Raw genomic sequence first — 26,599 nt, forward strand, 5'->3', positions numbered from 1 at the left:
TGTGACCAGTGACAGGACACAAGGAAACGGCATGAAGCTGTGTTGGGGAAAGCTTAGGTTGGGTATCAGAAAAAAGTTTTTCACCCAGGGGGTGGAAGGAACAGGCTCCCCAGGGAAGTGGTCACAGTACAAAGCCTGACTGAGTTCAAGAAGCAGTTGCTTCTCAGGCACACATGGTGTGATTCTTGGGGTGTCCTACATAGGTCCAGGAGTTGTTCCCAGTGATCCTGATGAGTCCCTCCTAACTTAGCATATTGTATGATTCTATGATAATTTTCAAGTGTCTTGTTTAAAATGTGCTTGTCACTTATTAAATTATCTGATGGTTTCTTTAACTGTTTTTCAGATCTTTGAAAGAATTTTGTTTATCTGGGCAATACGTCATCCAGCCAGTGGATATGTTCAGGGCATAAATGATCTTGTTACTCCCTTTTTTGTGGTCTTCATTTGTGAATATATAGGTAAGATTTGTCTGAACACCAAGTTATGATTGATATTGGTTTTGAACCATCATATTAATTTTAATCTGACTAATGGTTTGGATGAGCTAATCAAAGCATAATTTGATATGTGAATTTTATAATAAATGTTTTAATTATAAATCTGTATCATTCTGTTTAAATATATACCGAGAAGCAATCAGATTTTGTTTAAGTAGTCAGTGGAGTTCAGGAATCATCTTGATTTGTACTTAAGAAGTGTTCACCACTCATGATGCATTTTTCTTCATAGGTAATTTTATTCTGTGTTTCTTTCTCTCCTGTTCATGTTTTTTGTGAAAACTTTAAATTGTACATATGAACCAGACAACAGCAGCAAAACAAAAAAACAAACCAAGAAATCCAACAAGGCCCACCCAAAAAAACCCCCAAACAAACAAAATAACCCATGAAACAAGGAAACCTTTTAAATGGGTGGAAGGAAAATTAAAATAAAAGGAACCTATTAAACTGCATCTGTGGCTGAAAAAATCCTGTAGTTTGGCTCTGAAATTTAAGGCAACAGTAATCAAATTTCCCTGGTTAAGAACTTAGCTCTTCTGGTGCTTATGACATTACTACCAATAACAGTGTCAACAGCTCTATTTGTGTTGTTTGTGGCTTTATGCTTTTTGAAAACTTAACCAGCTCAGATGTGGGTTAAATCTTAAATTTATAGATTAGTATTTAAATTGTTATTAACATTAAGAGAATGACTAATGGTTAATAATTCATTAATAACTTGGGTATGACTGTTGGTATAAGAGGTAAGGTTTAAGAGTGAAAATGGCAGTGTTAATCTGGTTTGAATTAAAACTGTTTTCCTTATACTTATTTGTCATACACACATACAGTGAGAGTATAAGCACTGTGTATGTAAACTTGAGCAGTGCATCGTCTGCCTGCTTCAGTGGATTGTTCCTACCTTCTCTATGCAAGACACCCATTGTATCCAGATTAATCCAGATTGATTGGTTTTAATGAAGGACAGATTATCCTTGAGTGGATGATAGACTATCCATTTACTCATTTGCATGGCACCACCTCTGTTGCTTTGTTCGTTTCTTGTTTCATATGGGGACATTTCATTGCTAAGCAACCGGTGAGAACTACTGCTGCTTTCTCCCTAATCATCTCTTAAGTATGGTAGAGGCCCACTCCTGAGAGTATTTGCAGTTTCTGCCTTTTACTCCCTCATTTGACAGATAATGAAAATGTTCTTAATGATCCTGGAGCAGTGGGGTCTCTAGTAGACTTTAGGGTTGCTAATTGAAATAAGAAGTTCAAATGAGATGTGATTAGAGAATTGATATTCCATGTTAAATAGGCCATTTAATTAATATGGTAAATAAGTTTGTCTTTACCACCAACTTACATTTGGAGGCCCTGGTGATTGTTAATGTATTTGCAGTTTGTCAGTGTTTTCATATTAGAGAGCATAGCTGTTCCAGCAAGTGTTCAGTGAAGAAAGACAAAACTCAAAACCTTTCAACTATAGAAGATATTCTGCCACTGAAAGTGTATGAAGCTCAGAAAACGGCATTCTGAAAGCTCGTTTAAAAGCTAATATCTATGTCATAAGAAAAATAGCAAAATGAAGGTATTTCTTTCAATAAAGCGGTGGTCCTGGCTAATTTCTAACAGCAGTTATTTCCCCCTAGGGACATATAAGAACTTTCAAAGATTTGTCTTTAAATAGCCTTTTGATTTGAATCTAGTATATTCAAGTTGCACTGAGTGATCCATTCAAGTTAGAATGAATGAGTATGCATTTTATTTAAAGTTGAAATGGGGACTTGAAATTTATGAAATACCTCAAAAATCCTGAGACCTGTAATAAAATTTTAGGATTCAAAAATCAGACTGTGAATTGCAGTTTAGTAGTTTAGTAGTTTAGATAGAAATAATTGCAGAAATGTCCTAGCAAAATTGTTTAAACTGCTAGTATATTTAATATTTACTCTAGTGATACTCTGTATTTACTTGTTTACTCTAGATCTCATTTCTTGATTTTAAGTGAATATTGGCTTGTATATTAAAGTGCTTTATTTATTGCTATCTTTTAACTGTTGATTTTTGTCTTTTCTTTCTCAATTTAACTGAAAGCTTTTTGTTGCAGTTCAAAGTCACTTGAGTCCTAATTGATACAGTTGAAAGTGATAATGCCTTTTATTTTGGGTTCTTTCTGTAATTTAAAAAAAAAAGAGGTTCTCAGGAATTATTAAAGATTAATAATAAATTCTAGTTGACAGTGCCATGAATAATAAATCTGTGCTGATTAGATCATCTGATGGTATATCCTTGTAATGTTTAAACACAGCTGCAGTTTTGTCAAATATTTTGGTGGGAGGAAAGCAGTGTTTATTTTGGATTTATGACAACTGAGAGCCCTTAATCCTTAATCTTGCATAAAAAGTGTGTGACATATTTATTCTAGTGATGGGAGGCTTTCTGCTCTGCTAAAGATGTCTACAAACTTTTTGGAACAGTGTTGTTACAGAACTTTTGAAGATACAAAGGACATGGATGGAAGTGATAATTTACTTCTCATTCAAGTCTGAATGCCATAAAGTATGTTTTGTGGGTCTGTATATAAGGACTGAAGTCACAGATATTTTGATGTTTTAGGGTGGATTGAAGTACCTAATTTTAGCACAGAGGTTCACACATGAAGAATAGATTGAGTGACTTAATGCAGGAACTGAATATGTTAAATGTTGAGGGCATTTTTTCAACTTTTCCTTCAGTGTAAGTATGATGAAAGTGTAATCTGGTAATGTTTCATTAGTTCCCCACTCTGCAATAAAAGCAGAATGCTGTAACATTTTCAGCAAGATAAAACTTGGTTGTCAAACCAAACCAGGAAAAGCAAAATGGCAATTAAAGAAAATTTCAAAGCGGGTAAACACTGGCCCTTGCTGGAATACAGTAATTTGAGTTTTGAATTTCTGGTCTAAATTAGGAAAAGGAGGAATTTAAACCTTGGGTTTCTTGTACCAACTGATTGTGTATGTTAATATCAAGATTATTTTTTGAAAATTTTTCCCCTTCTGAAAAATGCTCTAGGTCTTTTTGTGCCATATTATAACAGCTTCTTTAGAATTTCAAACACTATAGGTGTGGGAAAACTATTCTGTGCTTCCTTCTAACCTCCTGCATGACATAGCTGAGTAGTAACATGCATTGTCAGAACAAATGCTAATTACTGTCAGGGCAGTTTTCCTGAAAGGTCTGTGTGTTTTCAGCATATTAGTTTGTGTCAAAATGAATCTCATCCCTGTGGATGCACCAGAGGTGTCTTTGTTAATAAGATATAGCGTGTGACTTGTTACTGTTCACAGATTCAATGAACAAGAAATTTTGCACTGGACTGCAAATCCTATTTCAAGTTGCCACACATTGCGCTTTTTGTACACCTTCCTCTTGCCCTGAATTCCTGTTCCATTGTTTCCAAGTATTAGGTTGTGCTGCACAGTTGCTCGTGGTTTCTTACACACAGAGTTAGCTACACTTCACTGTAATTGTCATTTCAGTAGTTCACTGGGCCTTGTGTGTATATCTAAAACCCCAGAGAGGACCTGGATTTATTCGCCATCCAGAGAGATGAAAGCTCTAGAGAAACACCACTGTCATAAGGATGCATGCCAGGCCATTGCTAAGTGGAATGGCTGTGTGAAATAACTTTGAGACCCCCTAGCAGTGTTGGATCAAGACCAAATTAGGAGTTAATAGGAAGTCCAAGGCAGAAAATGAACACTATTGTAGCAATTCATCATTTTATGTCAGATAAAGAACGTCAAGAAATATGAGGCTGCTGAAGATTGGAATGATGATTGAGATATTGTCTACAATCTCCTTGAAGTAGTGGAGCTTGATGATGCTTACAAGAACTCATGAATTGAAGACTTTGAAAAGAGAGGTCTTACTTACCCTTGTAAGTATTTTTTCTTGTGATCTTAAATCCTTTTGTAGAAGGCATTAAATGAAACTTCTGTTACCTAGTGTTTTTTAAATTGATACTGCCATGACTTCATGGAATAATTAATCCAGGCCCAAATCCTAGTGGGATTTATTCCCAGACCAGTGTTACTTTGAGTAAAGAAAGGCTCTTTGGTCCTGAAAAAGGCTTGATCTGTCTATAGCTCCTTTGCTTACAGTTCTTTCTATTCCCTCTCACATGTTACAGGAAGTCTTTCCCTATAAACCAGTATGCAGTCTCATTTTTACCTTCTTTACTTTCTTTTCAATGGATCTGCTGTGAATAATTATATTTAAAATTATTTTTCCATTTGCTATATCTAAAATTGTTATGTTCATTATATAATTGGAGCATTCAGAGCATTTTATCATGGCAGTATCTGAGGTATTTTCTCAATGTTTGTTTATAAAATATGAAGAAGTTGTCAATTAAGTAGAGATTATTTTTTCTTGAGAACTGTAAATTTTTTGCAATAAGTAGATCTATTTAGAATGTCCATAAAATTGTATTTCTGAATGATGTAAGCCAGAGAACAAAGAGTATTAACCCACTGACTTAGAGAGCTGCTTTTCTTCATACTTAGAGGGTTATAGGGTAAAATTTTGTTTAGCATGCATTATTTCCTTTCCTTCACAAGACAAAGCTGAAGCCTTGATTGCTTCAGTATGTAAATTAATTTGAGATAATTAATCCTGCTGTCTGAACACCTAGACCTTTCCACCAATTCACTAGTCCTTGGAGAATTAGGAATAGGACTCATGCATTGAAGTTTTGAGGAGATAAAGTGGAAAAGATGGAATGTATTTGTAGTCATTCAACTTAAAAGAGGCTGAATGAAACTGAAGGAACAACAGATTGTTTTTATAAAGTGGAAGTACAACAAGGAGCTATAACTGTATTAACTGGATATTTCTGCTTCTCCCAGGCCCTTCAAGTTTTGCTGTCTTCTGATTTACCAGGAAAGAAATTCTGGAAAATCTCTGATGACTGAGTGCTCAGGCATGTGGGGAATTTCATCAACTTGATATAGATGAAAAGATTTTATTTACAATTGTTGTATGCTCTTTAACTTTTCTTTGAATTTTGGCATTAAACTTTAGTAACAAACTTTTACTGTTTTAATGCTTTTCTTTGTTTAAATAAATATGAGTTTTTGCACAATATTGTATTAAAATGTTTTTATTTACACATTTGCTTGAAATTATTTATGAAATTTACAGAAATTAAATTTGCATAAAAGCAGGGATGTGAAGCATAACTGACATTTTAATGTTTTCCTGCAAGTTGTGAAAGTATTAAGAAAACAAATGTTTTTTAGAACCATTGTAAAACTTCCATGAAAAACTGTTCAAAATAATTTAAATCACTTTTCTGTCATATGAAAATTCCAGACCACATATCCCATTTTGATCACATTAAATTTTTTCTCCTTAATGCAAATTGCCAGTAATATAATTTCCATATACAAAGGTATATTTTGGTGCTGATTCTTAATAATTTCCATAACTTTTTATAGTAATATGCATGACATCAGTGAAGTTATATCATAAACATGAGCAATATTGTGTGAAGTATCCTTTGTTAATTAAATGGAATATTGTTATGTGTGTGATTTGGGTGAGAATGAAGAAAGCTTACAGAAAACTTTGGAATTCAAGACTTCAAAGTACTGAAAAGCCAATTACATCTTGTACATAAGTCTAGAAATCATCATATGCTTTCCTCTGAAGAAGAGCTGCAATATGCATGAGCCACTAGAGGACCTGGATCTTTTTAGTTACGTCTCAGTTCTCCTTAAGGCAATCTTTGCTTTCATGTGTTATGGAACACTTACTATATGTACACATAGATGTGTATAAAACCATAACATGACACACAAGTTCAGCATTATCTTAGCTTGCTTTGAGATAACCACTACTCACTTTTTCAATTTCTATGAAAGTTTTCCCTCACTCCTCCCTGTTGCTGTGCCAATCTGTTGTCAGTGAAAGTATTTTGTAAGTGCTGCAGAGGAGCTAAGAGAGGGAGGACTGTGATGGGTAAGCATTTGAATTTGGTTTTACCATTGATGATTCCCAGTTTGTACCCTGGGGAAGGCGAAGAAGGTCCACAAGTGTTGAGCCCATCCGCAGAGGACTTGGTACTTCTGTGCCAGTCTTCTGTGCTGTGTGGCAGGACCGATTTTGACTGCAGTGGGAAAGCAGTTAGAAATTTTTTCCATTCATTTAAATATTTTTGAATTGTAGTTTTTGACAAAAAAAGCCCTAAGTTCCTTCAGGAAAATTTCATAGAAACAAAGACAATAAAAATATAGACCTGAATTTTAGTGCATTAGAAAGCACTTCTTTCAAGCACTTAGGCAGATTATATTTTTAAATTGTTACTTGTTTTTTGTATGTCTCACTTATGAAAAAATGAATTACTCACAATGTCTCAGCAATTGTCTTTATTAATATATAATATAGTTTTTCATCTGAGTTGGGTAAAGAAATCTTACTATTTTACATTTTTTTATTCACTTTAAACAAGTAGGAAAATGCACATGAAAATAACTAGCAGCAATTGCTTGAATGGTTTGTCAGGTAGCAGTGCGCCTCGTGATAGTGCTGTGTCTAGGGTTGGTTAGTAAAGCAAGATATTTGCAGGCATTCCAAACAGAACTAAGGAAAGTGTAGATAGTATTAAGAGAACACCCAATGTTTAGTTTATGAAGGGTTAGGGAATAAGAGAGGATGAGGAAGGGCAAATGAGTTGGCAGAACTTGTGTAATGGAGAGAATTCATTAATAGGGGACCAGTGAACTATAAATTGCCTTTAATCTTTTGATCCTTTTATTTTTGTGTTTGGATATTTATTTTAATTATTTACCTGGACAAATTCATCTTTATCTTTCAGCATGACTTGTTGGAGTATTATTTTTTAGTTACAGTTTGACTAATTCTGTAGTGACCACTTTGTTCTGGCTTAGTTATATGACTATTTCATTTAAGGATTATTTTTTTACTTAGTTATAATTGTATAAAAGTCCTAATGAGTACAGTTGAACTTTACCCAGATACACAGTTTGTGTGTGGCGTGGTAGTGATAGAGTTTATTCCCTACTGTTTTTCCCTAGTTGCTTAACTTACTGGAAGTTAGTGGTGGCATTTAGTATCAAATATACATGAGTGGATCTGTTTGCATAAGCACTTTCTCAGTCTGCTTTGATCAAAATGAGATTATTTACTTAATTAATTAGTGAATTTTTAGCTAATTGCACCAACCCAATTCTGGCTTTTTTTGGAATATAACTTGAGAAGGTGTTAATAAGTAGCAGCTGAGCATATATTTACAAGTAACTGTATGCAGTTGGGTAATAGTATATTGCTACATATATTTTACTCATTAATATATTTGATTCCCAGTGAAGGCTTGGGACAGTGTGAACTAGATTCTTACGTGCTGTAGAATTCATCTTCTTCCAGATCCCATTTGTTGTTTCAAGAGGTCACTGGAGGGTACCGTGCCCATTCCTTTTACTGTTCCTTAAACTGCACAGTGGAGCTGCATCTTTGAGTAATTCCAGATTAAGTGTAGTTGGACAGAAAAGGATCTGCTTGCCACATGCTTAGATCACGCAGCTAAGTCAGGGCTTTCTGCTGTCAGAATGGGTAGCTTTGCTTTCTCTTTTCCAACCTGAAACGTGCATTTCTATCTTCTCTTTTTGGTCAGCATTGGCTTTTCTCTGGCATGGTAGATCAGTTCAGTTAAATTGGCTGGAAATTAAGCCCATAATATACTGAATAATTTAACTGTCTGCACTCATCATGAGTATCAGAGATGAATATGAGTAGGGATGTGGAGATAGGAGCATGTTAGGGAAGAAAAGGGAAGTTAAGTCTCTGTTTAATGCCAGGTAGTGCTAAGATTGCTTTAGCTATGTTATTAAACTGCATGCTCGTGATAAGAATTTGTGAATTCCACTTATGTTTTGCTTAGCAAGTTAGGGAGCACTCAGAAAAGTATCTCAACAGACAGATACAGGGTATGGCAACCTGCTTTTTTTGTATTTTTTTTTCCTAGTACTGTCTTGAAGGGCCTTGATTTATTATAGACAGTGCTGTTTTACAAAATCAATCGTTCTCTAACATTCCTCTGTTTCAATTTCTATTTCACTCTTTAATGTCAGACTTCCAAGATAATTAGAACAGTTCATCTGAAACTGTTAGATACATTGTTGCATCCTATAGACTTGGGCTTTTCCCCTTTCTTTGCTTAACATATGTAGATTTTTCTTTATGTTACTTCTGTCATGTTCTCTGTAGTCTTAATTTCTTTTAAAGTAGTTTTGTAGTTCTTTGTAATCAAAGTGTTCAAAGTCATCTCATCCTGATGTGATGGAAAAATTATCTCCAGTCCTTGACATGACCTCCATTGAAACAAAATTAAGTTAACCACACAAACTGCAAAATCAAAAGTCTTGGTTTTATGGACTGGCACATATTTCAAGCTTGAATCAAGTGTGGGTAGTGATAAAATATCTTATTTAGTTTGATTACAGATAGAGAGTTGGAATAGTGCTGGATACTTTAATCATAAGGATGTATTAGTTGACAAAGTAGGATGTAACTCAGCTTCTTCCCTGCAGAGGCATCTGGATAGGCTGGAGAGTTGGGCAGATTCCAGTGGGATGAAGTTCAACAAGGCCAAGTGCTGGGTCCTGCACTTTGGCCACAACAACCCCTGCAGCGCTACAGGCTGGGGACAGAGTGGCTGGAGAGCAGCCAGGTGGAAAGGGATCTGGGGGTGCTGATTGGCAGGAGCTTGAACATGAGCCATCAGTGTGCCCAGGTGGCCAAGAAGGCCAATGGCATCCTGGTCTGGATCAGGAACAGTGTGGCCAGCAGGATGAGGGGAATGATCCTTCCCCTGTACTCAGCGCTGGTGAGACCATACCTGGAGTGTTGTGTCCAGTTCTGGGCCCCTCAATTGAGGTGCTGGAGCAGGTCCAGAGAAGAGCAATCAGGCTGGTGAAGGGCCTTGAGCACAAGTCCTGTGAGAAGAAGCTGAAGGAGCTGGGGTTGTTTAGCCTGGAGGAGTCTCAGGGGTGACCTCATCACTCTCTACAACTCCCTGAGAGGAGGTTGTAGCCAGGTGGGGGTCGGTCTCTTCTCCCAGGCAATCATCAGTAGGAACAAGAGGGCACGGGCTTAAGCTCTGCCAGGGCAGGTTTAAGTTAGGTATTAGAAAGAAGTTCTTTACAGAGAGAGTGATCAGGCATTGGAATGGCCTGCCCAGAGAGGTGGTGGAGGCTTTTAAGATGAGGCTGGATGTGGCAGTAAGTGCCATGATCTAGTAATCACAGTGGGGTTGGATCAAAGTTTGGACTTGATGATCTCGGACATCTCTTCCAACCCAGTTAGTTCTATGATTCTATGATTCGCCATCTTTCAGGGAAAAGTTAATGTATTTTAACTAAAACTGTTTTTGTGGATAATTTTAAAAAATGTTCCTGTCTGTTTGCAGTGGAACAAGCCTAATTAAAGTTAAAATTCTCTGGATGTTGTTAACAATAGCTGTCAAAAAAAGAGACATGATTATCTTAAGTGTATCCAACTGCTTAATTACCTGTTATTTTTAGCTTTCTATGTGAGAGAAAATCAGTATTTTGAGTAATAGTATTAATTGCTCATAGTGTCTTATGGGTTCCTGTTTAAAACAAAACAAAAAACCCCAACATCATAAGTTTTGAGGTGTATTAGTCCTTCCAATTTTTAAATATTTTTAAATTATCTTCAAAGAAAAGACAATATATATAACTAAAGCATAGATTCTTGAATATTAATAGTGAATGAAAAAACTATGTAAAGAGTATATGAAAGATAGCTTTACATGAAAAAAAGTAATTATAAAAAGTCATTAACAAGTGATTACCACAGCTATTGTCATGCTGGTGTAAAACTTAAAAGTTCGTGCAATTCTGTATGTTAGTAGAATTACCAGAGTTGTCAAAAGCCAACACTGAGTGTTTTCAGTCATAAAACTTACGGAAGGCAAAAAAACAAACCCCCAACGTTTTGAAAAGTAATGTAAGAAGACTTCAGTTCTATTATTAACTTAATTTCTCTGTTGCATTTATATTTTCATACTTCAGTCAAAATTGAAGTTTGGATGAAAAAGGAGAAAGAACAGCTGTCACAGTTGTGTTCATCTGCTAGAGTTTTATGAAGCACCCCGTCAGTGTTTACATGTCATTGGAAATAATTTGCTTTCTACACAGTAGACTTTACTAAATCCTAATAGGATTGTTGCATTGCTTTATAATGTTACTATTTAGAGTCTAGGTGTGGTATTTTTTTTGATTATTTAAACAATTTTCAGGTAATGCTGTCTTTGGATGTTATAGTTCTGAACTGTTACATATTCAGCATACTTTTGTGGGCAAGATGTAATTCAAGATGATAGTTTGATTAAAAATGTTTCTCATGAGCTTCTGTTTAATTACTAAGTGTAGTACATGTTTCAGGTTTTTATTGTTTTTACTTTGTAAAATATTTGCTTTACTCTTTTGTGCTTATAATTTCATAATACCTTAAACTGAAATCATGTTTGTCTACAAACAGTTCTTTGGTGTAATCTCCCTAATTTGTGTATCTGATACAATTTGGTCCAAATTTATAAATAAGGGAGTGTAAAAAGAAAGATACTTTCACCTGTTTTAGAAGCTATTCCTACCTCTTGTTGTTTTGAATAAAATAAAATATGGAAATAAGAGGAATAGAAAAGTTAAAGTTGTGCACTTGTTATAAAGACTGCAGTAGAGATTACTCAGGTATTTAAAGTTTAAAAAGTTAAATGATTTTTTTGTGAATATACCTTCACAAGAAAACTATGTTATATTAAAAAGTAACTTTCTCTTTCTTTGGAAGAAGAGCGGGGGAAAAAGTTTGATTTTTTTTTAATTAAAACAAAAAAAATTCCTCCTTTTTTTTTTTTTTCCCAAATGTCAGCATTATTTTTGTTAGACTTTGAATAAAAGGAAAGAACTTTTCCATACTTAAGAAGAAAATATCTGAGTTGTTCAGACTTGTCATATTAGAAGATGGTCTTCCTTTTTCAGAATAGCTTCTACATATTAAGTTGCTGTGTTCTGAGTCCCAAAGCTGTCACTTTAACCTACCTAAATAACTGTTTCAAAGCAGTATCATATCTAATTATTCTGCTGCAGTATTTTCATTGAAAGTGTAGTAAGCAATAGTTGCTGCATTCTTTGATCTATGACTGACAAGCTTTAAATAAAGTGTCTAAAGGGATTAAGAAAGGTTGGCTGCAGAGAAAAGCATTAAGAGCAGCTACTGAAGGAACAAACACCTACTATCTCAAAGATTAAAATAAGTGTTGGAAAGAGGATTTATCAAACCTAACAATTTCTGATGCCTGGTAGTAATTACTTCAAGGTACCACTGTTTGAATTAAATGTTCTTTTCTTAAAAATGTTACTGTATATGACTGACTTTCTTGTGAAGTAGATAATTTTTGATGTTTTTCTTTGATGATGTAAGATAGTAATGTTGATGTAACTGAAAAAATGACAATTGCCAGTTAATTTTTTTATTTTGGACTGTGTCTGTAGGCAAAAGATTGCAATCATCATCCTACTCTTCCTAACATTACCAACATTTCTTATTGCTGTTGGAGCAAAAATAATTGAGTTACATTTCTTTAAACTTACAGCTTCTTTTTATCTGTTTTGCTCTCCCCAGGTTATTACAAGTGGAGGCATCTGTAGGTGGAGTTTGAGGTTTTGAGTTGGGGTTTTTGTGGGTTTTTTTGTTTGTTTGTGGGTGGCATCTTTGTGGTTTTTTGTTTGTTTTCTTGTTTTGTTGGAGTTTTTGTTTTAAATCTTTGTTGAATGCTTCCATGTCATATCAAAGAAGTGTGTCTTGAGAATACTGATCAGTATACCACACCTCCATTTATTTTTTTTAGTAAAGCTGTGGTGTGAATACTTTTTTGAAAAGCAACCAGGAGGTTCAAACCTGTGTAAAGCCCATTTTCCTTTAGATGACTGTCATGGTTTTACACATTAGAGGAAAAACCAAGTAGAGACTTGAAAGTTACTGATAAAAATTTCTTCAATCATATCAGTGCCAGGAAGTCTATCAAAGAGTCAAGAAGTCTGACAGAGGTGTGATGGAACCTATGAAATGTCACTTCATAGCAGGGGAGCTGTGTGGAATTTTTGCTTAGATGTTTCTTGTGAAGAAACTTTCTAGACCCTGTCTTATGGACAAAATCAGAGGAATTCTTTTGAATTTTTGCTATAGGAGATGTATAGAAGAAATCACTAAATTAATAGAAAAATTCTAGATTAAATAGGACTAATTGGAGGTTTCTAATAAAATCAAATTAATGTTTCTGTACTGTGACAGTATCTGTTTAAAGACTATGAAAGCAACTTTTGTGTCAGTAAACTTGTCTTTTGTTCTTCTCCCTTATAAATCAGTTGGCATGATAAGATGCACATTCATCCTATGAACTCTGCCTTGCTTTGTTTTTTTTCATTGTTATACTCCTCTAACTTGGAGAGTCTTCCAGTTTGAGTTACTTACCAACTTACCTTCTGTGTTTTACTACAGGAAGTCTTCAAGACCTTTAGGCATCCTTAATTTAATTAAATTATATTAATTTTATACTGTGGTTAAATGCATAAGTTCTAAAAATGCTCAAGTAGCATAATTATACTAGTCTTTCTTCTATTTCTACTGACTGGTGAGTAGATTTGCTTCTTGGCTTATAGATTGTCTCTGCTATGTGTTTTTCCTGAAAGTTTATTCCACATCATTTTACTACTACCAGGCATTTCTCTTCCGTCCAAGAAGGTCTGTAAGGTCATAGCAATTGTTCCATTTGCTCTGTGATTATTTTATTTATTAAAATGTATTTTTAATGCTAATCTTTGTTTACTGTGAGGGTGGTGCGACCCTGGCACAGGCTGCCCAGTGAGATATGGATGCCCCATCCCTGGAAGTGTTCAAGGTCAGGTTGGATGGAGCTTTTAACAACCTGGTCTAGTGGAAGGTGTTCCTGCCCATGGCACAGGGATTGGAACTAGTTGATCTTTAAGGTCCCTTCCAACCCAAACCATTCTTTAAGTCTTTATTGTTCTTGAGATGGAGATCCACAATCTTGCTTGTGTTCTAATTCAAGTAGCTCTGGTAGTTTATAGCTTAAATATGGATTTTATTGTCACCTAGTATCTAACTGTACTCTATATTAAATGTTATTTTACATTTTCATAAGAAAAAATAAGCTCAAAACTTTTGTCATAAGTAATCTGAATAAATAAATCAGATCTAGCCTCTATTGTTTTGAAGTGTTTGATGCTTTTGGCTAACTTCTATTTGTCCATTAAATCACAGTATTTTTGTATTATTAATTTTCTTTTTCTCTAAACCATACCAGAAAGTACTTGAGGAAAAAGAATTGTTGTTCCCTATGTATATAAAAAAAAAAATCTGTTAATGAAAGTCCTGTTTTAGTGCATAGGGTGATGTGGATTTTAATTATCTACATTGAAGGTTTGTTGTGCATCTGTATGTGTGTTTTTAAATTTTCAAATGTATCTGTCTAAGGAAGATGTGTTATTTCAAGATGCTTAATGCACACTCTCAGAATTTTAAAAATTAGATTTTGTGGTTTATATTGTCTTATTTTTGAAGTCAATTAAGAATAATAGACTCGCACTGTGAGGAAGTCATGAGAGGTTGGTGCAAGGTATTTGATTTGAAACTACAGACTGGAAATGTTGGGTCATGGGAATAAATGGAAAACAATATATTGAATAATAGTAGAAGCAGTAAAATGATATTGAAATCAAAAGATTTTTCAATATAAAAATGAAAGAATTGTGAAGGAGAAAGTTAATTACAATTAATGTAACTATGGGAAAGACACATAGTCCAAAGGGAGCAGCTTATTTTAGTTCTGGCTTCTGCATTCGTATCCCTCTCCCCGTGGTCTCCATATAGTTATAATTAATGATCATCATTCTATGGTGAAGTGGCACAGAGGTGGTTATACATTCAGATATAAATCTTCTCAAGCATGCTTTCCAACAGACTGGGAAATTAATTTAATGACTTTTATGCCATTAAAGGTGGCTTTTGACATCCAAATATCACAACTTTGTGTGTTTATTATGAAGTAACTCACAGGAAAAAAGCTAAAAGAGAGAGAGTTGCTTAAGCAATGACAACATGCTGTACAAATGCCAGGAATGTTAACATTTAAATCCTGTTGCATAGATCAGTAGCATATGAAGATCTAAGAAGAGATTTTCAGATGGATCAGTGCTTTAAACAACATTGTAAGCAAATTTTTTGGGTCTTATTTTCAATGAGATGTTTGGTTAGTTAGTAATGTTTTATAGGTTTCAAACCAATACAAATAGATTTGTCAGAAGTTTGTATGCTGAAACTTTAAGAATTGGCTTTGCTTCTAGTTTAAATGCAAGCCTTTTTAAATCATAGTAATAATAAAGTCATTGGGGTTTTCATCAGCATGGGGATATTTTGTTTGTTTTTTATTTGAAAAATTTGATAGTTTTAATTTTAAGCTGTGGAAAACAAATTCATTAGGCAGAAGTGAAAACTTAGGTACTTCAGCACAATAATCAAAATAGAAAAGAAAGGTTTTTTGCAAAACAATTTTTCTTCTGTAGGTTTTCATTGCATTATTTCATAAAAGCAGAAAGGATTTAATGTTTTTATAGCACATTCATTTTGACAAAGCCCAATACATTAAAAAAAATTGACTTATGAATTGTGTTCTCATCAAAGATATTTGTGAACTGATTTATGAGTTCCATCTTTAGTAAATTATGAGATAAAAATTTACTTTAATGCAGTATGGCTGTATTTTAAAGCCAACTAGTTTTCTTAAACTAACATTCTGGAAGAAAATTGAAAAGACTATTCTATTACTTTTGAACAGATAATGCAGGTTTTTTTTTCCTAGAGGTTTGATTATTTCTTTATCTTAACAATAAATACCTATACAGTATGTAGAAATATGTTTGAACTTCATGAATAAAGCAAGCCTTGTGTCTTTTTTGCCTCAGAAGCGTATGTTATCATTTCACTAGGAAATTATAAATCACAGCAGATTAAGCTAGTTAAGGAATGTGTTCAACAATTAAGCAACATAAGAAGTAGTGTTGCCTGCAGAGTGCATTCTCCTCTAATATGCTTCTTCAAATTCAGTATTTGCAGTTTGTGCTAGAAAGTGGAAATAATGGGTGGTACTTACATTCTGTTGTAAATAATGCAAGAAGTCTATAACGTGGATTTCTTTCTTATTAGCTGTGAGTGATGTGGGAGATTACAAAATAAGGAAGCATGTAATTTTGATTAAGAAATTTGACTGATATTACATAGTGTGGATTGGCAGCAAACTGCTACTGTCAAAGACTTGAGCATATGATGTCACTGAAGAACAGTTATTTCCCCTATCATCCATTTTAATTTGAGAACTTATTTAGTTGTACCATTCAAATGGCACCGTAAAATTAAAAGTAAAAATTGCTTCATGAGTGAGTTTATACTTATATAACATTATGATCATATGTAAATGGTTGCTGAGCTTACTTAACAGTGGCAAATTTTTCAGTCTTCTGTCACAGAAGTTTTTCCCTCTCCAATAAATAATTATTTTTTAAATTTACAATAATTTATAGATTCTTTTTGAAGGCATTTCCAGTGCCTAGAGTGATGGTCCCTAAATAGCTCTAATTAATCCTGTACCTTAAGACAGGGAAGGCCTGTGTTCCTGAGGTTTGCTTTAGACTTGTTTGACCACGCCTTGGTTTTCTCTTATCCCATACTTGATGTTTTGTTTGATTGTGTTTGTGTGTATGTGCATACATAGACTTAATGCTTTAAAAAATTAAATGATAAGCTCAAACTAGGTAATTAAAATACAATGTGGGAGACATGTTCAACCTTTAATCTTTCATTTCCTATTCTCTAAGCACCTTTTGGATTTCTCAGGAAATTCCCTATCAGGCATTCTAAGAAACTACTCATCAGGATCCTGTGCTCATCATGCACACTGGTTGCTAATTATGAGTCTTGTAATTTGGTGTCACATGGACCAGTTTTCCCTGGCAAGCTGTTTTGGTTGACAGCAGCTAACCTACTGAAGTGAATACTCTGAGAAGAATTTGTGCTAAGCATTGTGGTCTAGGTTATTACTCAAATACATTTTTAAGAAGAGCTGCCATCTTATAAACTTTGAAGGCTCCTGTTTCACAGTAATGTCATGTCCAAGGATATGGCTTATACTCTTTATTGCAATTGTAAACTGCCAGGTATACTAGCCAGATTTCTCACCCATATAAGAGGTTGCCAGTCTTGTATTTGGCATTATGCAAGTTCTGTGGGTCAAAGACCTGTTGGTGCCACCATGTTTACTTAATTCTCCTTTGTACCCTGTTTTAGTTGTAGAAATTTTGAAGTAGTAAAGATATTTTTCATCTTCCTCATGGCTGACTTGTGGAACAGTAATCTCAGTCTGCAGCCTATGAGGAACTGATCTTTTTGTTTAATTTGCATCATGAGCTGAGAATTTCTGTTTTTCAAATAAATTTATCATCCTTAAAAAGAGGCTTGTTTCTGCATAGAAATTTTCAATGGGTTATGAATATGAATTAAGAGACAAATTTATTTAGGCACTGGATTATTTAGTGTGGGGGGAAAAAAGGATATTTGCTGTTAAAATCTAGTCAAGAAAAAGCCTGACTAGAAAAATCTTACTGGTAAGCATGTAGGCCCACTAAAGGAAGTCTCTGAATGATTTACTGATTACTTTTATACAGAATCTGGAATTAGAGAAAAAGTATATGAAATATTTACTGTTTTCTGATAGAGCAAATTGAGAGTACTTGCAGGGTCATACATTTATTTTGATGAGCATAGAAATTCAGTCCAAGTGATCAAGTTTATGGTGTTTTTGGACATTGTTTACCTTGCTCTCCAGGACAGAAGAGGTTGTAACAGCTGCCATGTGCAGTAAAATTACTTAGAGAATTAAAAAATATAATGATTGATGTTTAAAATGTTATTCTTATGCTGATATATAAAGAGATGTGTCTTACTTCCTATTGCGTCTTGATGAAATTGTAGCGGATCAACTGAGAACAAATGTAAGATTATTCACAACAAATGTAAGATTAAAACAGACAATATGTCGTGTATGTGAGAACATGACTGGTTATAGGGGAATATTAGAAATGCAGTAAGATCATATTTACCTAAGCCTGGACTGATGAGATGATTAAGTTATTTTTATTTTTTTTTTTTAATTATACCTTTTGACTGTAGTACCACAACAAAAGGGAAGGCTTTACTTTGGTGATTAATCCTTAACCAACTCAAAAGCTATTTCTATCAGATTAATGTGTAATGATGTAGTTTTGTACATATTTAATTAGGTAACTGTTACTGAAGGAATTTACATTTAAATGCTCTATTATGTCCTGATCTCCTTAGAAAAACATTGCCTTGGTTAAGCAGTGACTGAATAGCTGTTTCATAAAGCTTTTTGAAAACTGAGTTTGAAGTGGAATATGTAAGATCTTCTAGTTGTCAAAATATTACTCTACACCTCTGCATGCAACTATATATGTGTGATTTTGTAGTTTGTATACTTGGGTGGTAACTTTTAGGTTTGGTCTGTCTGAAGATAAAACATCTGAGTAGATCACAGCAGAGTAAGCTTTATACAGACAAGTGCCTGTGCATGTATGGCCAGAATGGTTTCCTTGCATCACTGCAAGAGCTATATAATTTTGACTTGAAGTATATGGTAATACTTTTTATACATTAGATGCAAAATAAATTTACAAAATTACTACTAAAAAAGAAAAAAAGAACAATTTTAAAATGTTCAGATAATTAACTGTTCTAATGTTTCTTTGTATTGTTTTATATATTGGATGTATGTAAAGAACAGTCACAATTTATTGGTGATCTCCCAGTCTCTTTTGGGCTTCAGCACTGAGTCTTTCTTGTACCACTATCCATTTTGTTCCCTTCCTCTTACTCCAGTGGATTCATCTGCGTTTTGCTGATTCTGAGTGTTGAGAAACCACTCAAGATAAAAAGCTGAAATGAAAACATTAATAACACAATTAAATGTCTGTTTCATAAAAATGGGTTTCCTTTGAGAGGATGTATACTTTAATAGAGATATCTTTTGTATGAGCTTGTTTGTGTAATGAAGTACTAAAACTATCAAGTTACATTTTTCATTTTTTCCCACTTTATAAAGACTGAGTTTTGGTGTTGGCAACAGAGTTTAGAGAAGTTCTGAATGCAGGTTACCCTTTTGTTGGTTGCATTTGAACGCAGTTGGACACAGATTGCTATTTGGATGCATTGAGAGGGCTACTAGTTACTGTAGCAATACCATTAACCCATTCTAGTAATGTCATACATTTTCAGTATTTTATTTCAGGACATGATTTCTTCATAAATAAAGTTCTCTCTGAAATTAATTTTTTCCAGTTCTTTAATGCAAAACTTTCCATTGTATAATTCCATCTGTCTGTGATGGCAGATGTTTTTATGCATAATCTGTACTGAAAAGGTCAAAGTCCAGCATTCTTTAGAAGAAATCAATTACATATAAAAGGCAGAGATCAAATATGAACTTAATTTTAACATTTTAACAACTTCCACCAAAATCATCAGTTAGGCTTAATCTTGTTTTAAAATCTATTTTTAATGGAGGCAAGTTATTTAGCATGTATATTTTCTGCTATTATTGGAAAATTACATCTGTAAGTAGCTGTAAGTAATTTTTTTTTTTTTCATTTTATCCTTATGTCTTTGCCTTTGGGAATGGATCCAGTTAAAAATGTTTAGAAAAAGTTACTCTTTTTGCACTGTGGGAAGTTTCAGAAGCATACCCTGGGAATGAGTAAAGAACAGCTAATACTGTGCTTACAGCAATGCTCATATTCAGATCAGCATGTCATAGACTCCATGCTACAACAGTTTTCCTCCAGGCAACTATTTTACTGTCTTTTATAGTTACATAGATAACATGATAAAGATCTCCACAGGAAACTGAAGAAAATGAGAAATGTTTCTGTAAGACCATAATCGGGTACAGTGATCTTTTTCCCCCCAGATATTGATACATGCACATACTGGCCTTCTATTTCTGTCCACATTCTTTTATTTATTTTATTCTTTTAATATGTTATATTCTTTTATTTATTTTATACTCCTGTCCATTCAGATATGTGTTATCTGACAGTCTGTTCAGATTTCCCTCATTGAAAATAAATGTAAACTTATTTAAAACTAGAAAGTGCAGTTATGTTGTCAAGCACATATGTAGTATCTCATGTACTTTTGGGATGGTTATTTTTACTTCTTCTGTTATTTTTCCTGAAATTGCTTCTATATGCTTTATTTTCTAAACTTCTCTAGTGTGTTTATTTCTTCATCTGAACAAACAAACAAACAAACAAAAAAAGAAAGAGAGCAACATAGAGCTTGATTGCTTTCCCCCCTTAAAACTGCATGGAAAAAGAAGCATTTTCCACTTTGTGCCTACCAAAATAAATGAGTAAATGTTAAATATGTAAATTATTATTTTACATAGCATTCTGCCAGTCAACTGTTCTTTAATTGGAGCTTATCATTAAAATGGATGGCCTTCCTCAATAAAGTGTAGCAAATTTATGTGAATTGGTGCAGCAGAAACCATGGCACATCACTGAGGACTTGCACGTTTGTGACTGTTTCTGTGATGCTGTGCCATCTTTATTAGAATAGTACCTGGATGCTTCCACAGTGTAGGTCCTTGTTCAGCATACACCACATTTAAATCAAAAAGTACCAGTTAATATAACATATCCAAAAATATACTACTTAGCAGATTTAATGAACATGTATTTTAATATAGTTTGAAGTAATTAGACTTTTTCTTTGAAATGTTTGGTGGCTGAGTTTTAAGCTGAAGTTTGACACAGTTGCTTTACATAGGGTAAATGCTACTAGGGTATAATTGAAGTACAATTGAGTTGTCTTACACATTTAATTAGTTTTTTTTTTAATTTCAAAACTTTGTTATCTGACTTTAGAAGAGATGACTTAGTGATGCATTGGAAGCACAATGGGATTGAGAATTAAGCTAGAAGTAGCTTATATATTTAAAGAACATATAAAAATATTGAATATTTATTTTGCATTTAAGAGGCTTATGAAAATGCTAGAGATCAGTCCGTTTAAGCCACAGAAAAACATAATGTTGTTCTCAGATGTCTCTTCAGAAGGGAGAGACAGAGCAAGATGCCTATATGAGTACTTCCAAAAAGTGCTATTTTTAGTTTTGTAATGGTTGAGCTTGTGGTTCTCTGACATTATAATTGGGGACTATGAGTTCTTTTAGTGAAAAAACTGGATATTTTAAATGCTTTCTATATCTGTTGCTTTATAAGGTCACCGAAACTAGAACAGAGAGAACTTGATAATGGTTACCTTTCCATATCTTAATTTTTTTTTGCTGTTTTTCCCTGTGGTATAATAAGAATTTTACTTAAAGTAGTGAATTCATGTCAGACCTGTACTCTTTTCAGAAGGGCCTGTCCTGACATTCTCTTTGTGCTTGGGGAACATACCTGTGCTGAACAGTAATTGGAACCATTGAAAGATATTCCTTAAAAGTTATATTGTATTTTCTGGGAGAAAAAAATTGTCATTCTAACTGATGATCCATCTGTACTAGAACAATCAGAATGTAGTTTTTCCAAAATATTATTGCTGGAGTGTCTTTGTTGTCCAGGTTGCTTCATTCAGCCTAGCTTCACAAACTGGTGTGGTTTTCTGACTGCTTGTTGCAGGTAGTTCAGTCACAGAATGAAAAATCTTTTGCTGTGTGTTTAAAGTTTTATTTCAGCGAATGTTATACTTTCACAGTTTAGAGGTGTGCATTCTGAGGCCATCCTTTTAAGACCGAATTATAGCTAATACTGAGAAACAAGATTTTTTTTTTTTTCTGATATGATTGATCTGATTTATTTTAGGTTACTAGTTCAGAGCAAGTCAGGTAATACTCCAAGACTCCTTGTTCTTCTGTGTTGGCTGTGAGGGGAGGTGAAGATACCCCACCTTCGAAGGTTACGTGTATCTTCAGCTTTTTTGTTGGTTTAAATCCTGCTGTGAGAATATAGTGTGAAATCATAGATTTTGTAAGAGAAGGACAAAAAAGGAGGTAAGATAAGAAAGATGAGAAAGAGAAGATAAAAAGTCTTTTTCATTTGTTATCTTTTCATACCCACCTGTAGAAGGGTTATTGTGTTGTGCTGAGGTTTATAGCTTCCTTTTTGTTCAGAAATGTGATAGCAGTATCATGAAAAGAAAAGGTGCTCTAAGGCAGGAAATTTGCAAAGGAACACATTATCTAAGTAGTTGTAATCTCATTCTTTCAGCAGATGTTTAGTGGAGGAGGGTCTGAAGACTGCTTCATTCAAAGGGAAGTTCAGTACACATTTGTGTTTTATATAAATATGAGGAAGTCTTGTTCATTTTTGTTTTTTCTATAGACATAGTGAAGCAGAGAGGGAATGAATTACTTCTTTTTTTTTCATCTAAAATATTAAAAAGAAACTTAAAAATATTAATGAGACTTTTTTTTTTTTCCACCGGGGCACTGGTTTATGAATATCTAATCAACTGTATAACTGTAAGACTTCTTTATGAGTTAACATGTATAAGATCTACCAAAGAATTTGTTTCTGCTGTAAAGGGTACATCATTAATTTTCTTTTCTTTCTGGGGAAGATCTTTTTTCTAAATTCACATGAATCTTCATCCTTAATTTCAGTTTTTGAACTGTTAAAAAAGGCTTCTGTTCTAAAAATTGTGAGGTTTCTTGTTTAAAAATCTCAAGGTACATCAGGTTGGAGGTAGATAGATAAAGACTTGATTTTTTTACAGGTTCATATGAAATTTGTCATCTTAAATCAACCATTTTTTGTCCATTTTAAGTCTACTAGTTTTCTGTCTTTCTCTAGATCTTTTGTGCACTCCTAGTAATTTTTCTGTTAGGGAACTTAGTAAACAACATGTTGATGCTTCTTTGTTACTTTTTCTGGACTTTTGGGGACTCTTGTATTTTTTTGAGCTGCAAAACAGGCATTTCAGTTTGGATTAATTTTGCCAAATGTACATCACCTTAGCTACTTCACTAATCTGTTTCTTCATTGCTAGATATTTTGGTTCTTCTACTGATGCTGGCCTGTTTGCCTTCCTTCAATCCTTTCTTGTTATTTCCCTTGTATTTAAGCACCTTTACCATGAAAATACTTTTATGTTATGCTGGGCTCTTCTCTTAATATGTTTTTTTGTGGAGGGATTAGATTTAATGAGTGAAATGAAGCCAAGTTTGTTCTAGAAACTCTTTAATGAGAAGGGTCTAATAGAGTAAGTGATGGGACCTGAGCATCAGGGAGCATCATCTCCACTTACTGCCTATGTTACCCCCATTTTTCAAGAAGCATTGATAGAATTTTCTGTCCGTTGTGGGGGATCTGCCCTCCTTTTAACTGGGAGGAATACTCTGCTGACACTGGGGAAGAATGTTCTTCCTCCTCACAAAAGGATCTGTAAAAAAAAATTAGCTGTTGCAGTCTGCTGCTCACTCTTCATTGTTTTGCAAGGCAGTTATATCTGAGTTTATTATACAGCATATTTGAAATATGGTGAATACTTGTTTATTTGGGTTTGTAAAACTGCATCCCAATGCAAAGGTGGCATTCCTTTAACAACCAGTAAATGACTACTGGTATGTTGTTTACAACCCTGCCACCTCTGAGTTCATCCTGTGCTGTTATTTTATGGAGTCTATGCTGCAATCCCCTGTTTTATTTACCAGATTTCCCTGGTAAGTAAATATCTTAACTGACGCTTTATTAACACAACATAATCTTCTTGTCCTACAGCCATTAATATTTCACAATCCAAACCCAGTGATCCTTTAGAAGGTGCACATCCAGATACAGACACCAATTCAAAGAAGAATGCTTTGGTAACACCTTGCTGGTAGTGTCTATTAGTGGTGGTAAAATCACTGGTACATTAACATTATTTTAAAATGTATGTAATGATAATTGTTGTTATCAATTGACAAATAAGTGCTTTAAGGTAGCATAATCAAATGTGATGACCTAAGGATGTACTTAGGCATCTGTAACTACATACTGAAAAGCTATAAAATAGGTAATAGAGGAGTTTTAAGACACTCTATATTCTTGGTATTCTACGCTACCTTGCAGTTGTGTAATGGAGCAAACTCCTTTTTTGGTGTCCTATGCGCTGTTTGGGGAGAATTAAACACCTCTCTCTTCTGCACCACCCTCTCACTGAGAATAAACCAGGGCTGGGACAGATGCTTCTTTGATACTCATCTTCCTACACTAAGACACTGTGAGCTGCTGCAAGAAGGAAGCTACAGCATTTTCTCAGAGCATTCACAGTTCATGTTAAACTCTTCCGGAGCTGTATGGGAGCTTTGGGAGTTGGGTGGCAACACAGCACACATTCTGTGTTCTTTTCAAAATGGATTGATTCAGATGCTGTGCTTTAAAAAGATGGTGTAGCTTGGGTGGTGAAGTTTTGGTTTGTGTTGAAATGTGAATTTATTTTAACATGCTTGTGTGAAATACAGTTTCCATGAATCCTGAGATCATTGGGGTTCTGTGCTTTTCCAGTGTTGAGAATCATGTGTTTTTTGGGGGTGGAGGGTGGGAATCATTTGTTTCCTTTTGTCTGATTTCCTTCTAATTCGAAATGCTTGCCTGACAAACAAATCCTCCCTGAAAAGTTGTAGTCCACTTTCTAAATAAATTTCAGTGGTTTTCTAAAAGGTGTTTTTCAGGGCTTTTTCTTAAGTGAGGATTGGCAACATATTTGCACTTTCTGTGCATTGATGCAAACATAGTCATCTTCTTCAGAGATTGTTCATATTTAGCTTGAGGGCTCTCAAAGTGCTTCTGATCTTCTTTCAGGTGTGAAATGTTTAGAATAAAGTAATTTATTATATATTAATTCTGGTTAACCAGGCATGATTTGAGATTTTCACAGTCTGCAAGAAATTAAGTATTCATTAACATTTAAAGCCATTAGATGACACAGTTGAGCAATAAATGATTCATTTAGTCCCTGTTAAAGTAAATGTGCATTGAAGTTTCTGACTAGAAGATAAGTGGTGGCTGTCTTTGTTTTCAATTATTTTCCTCATCCTTGCTTTATTTATTCTGTGCACTTCATTGACTTGTCTTTCTCTCTCTTTTGCTGAAACAGAAGAAGAAGAAGTGGAAAATTTTGATGTTTCCAGTCTGGCTGAAGAAGTGCTACAGAACATAGAAGCTGACAGTTACTGGTGCATGAGCAAGCTGCTTGATGGCATTCAGGTAAATTGATTTTTCCTGTCTGTAAGTAGTGGAGTTAACCAGTTAATGTCATGGCTTTGAACAACTTGAAGGTTGTTGAGAAAGAGCACATCTATGAAAAACAGGAGAGAAGTTGATTTTTCCCACTGGAGAAATCTACTGCTAGTTTGGCATAGAAAGGAAAAAATTGTGGAACTTCTTTTCATCAAAATGTCTGCAAGTTTCACTGTGGTATGATGTTCTAGATCAGAGCTGAAATCTCCAGTTCCAGAGGCATATTTTGTACCTCAGTCACCAAGCATAAAGAATATTTGCTCAAGATCTCACTGAGGTGATAAAAAGCTGGTTTACCTATTAATTTTTAAGTCATTAATATAACAACTTATAGGTGATTGCTGTCTTAATAGTTCCTGAAATTATCTTCATATTTTTAAAATATCAATTTAAAACTTGATACTTATGCTATGTCACTGATTTTTTTCTATGTGGAGAAGCTATAAATGCAGGCACAATTTTCTGTTAAATGCAGCAAGTTACAGTCTGATAATGGTGGATTTGTGTAGATGTTTGCATTTGTCAACATATAAGTTTATGTAGATTAGAAGTACCTACAACATTCTTTCCTATGACTAATACTTTAATATGAATGTTTCATGGGCTAAAGCATATTGGTTAAGGCACATTGTGAATTGAAACTTGTAACAGAGTTCATGTTTGACAAAATTGTTATAAAATTGAATCAACAACAGAAGTCTTTCACTTTTTTGAAGGCATATTAATTGTATTTTTGCTGGTTAAAGGTCAAATAGCTTAATGTTTTGTGTAGCACTGTTGAAATGCAAAGTCATTTCCAATGTTGAGTGCTGCAAAAAATGCTTTTTACCTTATTTTGATGTCTCAGAACAACTAAATTTTAAAATACTTGATCACATTAAAAATATGTGAGAAGTTATTACAAAGAAAAAAGTGAGAACTTGAAATCTACTGGAAAGGAAGAAAGCCAGTTAAAGAAATGCAAGCCCTCCAACTGTTTTACCTGTTTCTGGAACATTGTCTGTCACTGGCCTGCTGCTCTATTTTTTTTCTAGGAATGAAGGTTCAGAGATTAGGTCATTTGTCCTTAAAATTCTGTTTTAATACAAAACCATCAAGTACTGATAAACAAAATATGGAAACTAATTGTAATGGAATTAAACTGCATCGATGAAAATTTAAGCTGTTACATAAATGGAATGGTACTGGATGTATTCAAGGATGCACTCATCTATCAAAAGCAAGCTTGAAGGATTATGCTAGTGGTGTGACTAATGATGTTACAGTTAATTCAGTGCAGCTGCAGAGTGCTGCTGAAATGGAAGGATTTCTTGTTTTTCTTCTTCTCTTCTCTTGTTTTGTTTCTTTTCTGTGATGATACCACTTTACTTGCCAGATAAAACACTCATGTAGTTGCAGGTTGAAATGGTTGGGAAAAATAACCCTGCAGAGAAGGACTTGGGGATACTGGTGGACAAAAAATTGGACATGACCAGCAGTGTGCACTTGCAGTCCAGACAGCCAAATGTATCCTGGGCTGCATCAGAGAGGCCACCTGGTCAAGGCAGGTGATTCTGCCCATCTGTTCTGCTCTTTTGAGACCTGACCCTGGAGTACTGCATCCGTTTCAGGGATCCACAGGACAGCACAGATGTGGACCTATTG

General features: G+C 34.3%; 1 protein-coding gene across 1 annotated transcript in view; it reads left to right on the forward strand.

Moving 5' to 3' along the window:
- The window catches only part of TBC1D22A (TBC1 domain family member 22A), a 166,168-nt gene that overhangs the window by 39,788 nt on the left and 99,781 nt on the right, over positions 1-26,599 (forward strand). The window contains exons 8-9 of the mRNA XM_050324196.1: positions 347-461; positions 24,813-24,922. Coding sequence (XP_050180153.1) covers positions 347-461; positions 24,813-24,922 — 225 coding nt within the window. The remainder of the gene's footprint in view (positions 1-346; positions 462-24,812; positions 24,923-26,599) is intronic.

This window comes from Myiozetetes cayanensis, unplaced genomic scaffold (assembly GCF_022539395.1).
Source record: "Myiozetetes cayanensis isolate MyiCay16 unplaced genomic scaffold, myiCay2020 scf3, whole genome shotgun sequence".
In the NCBI taxonomy this organism is placed as follows: Eukaryota; Metazoa; Chordata; class Aves; order Passeriformes; family Tyrannidae; genus Myiozetetes; species Myiozetetes cayanensis.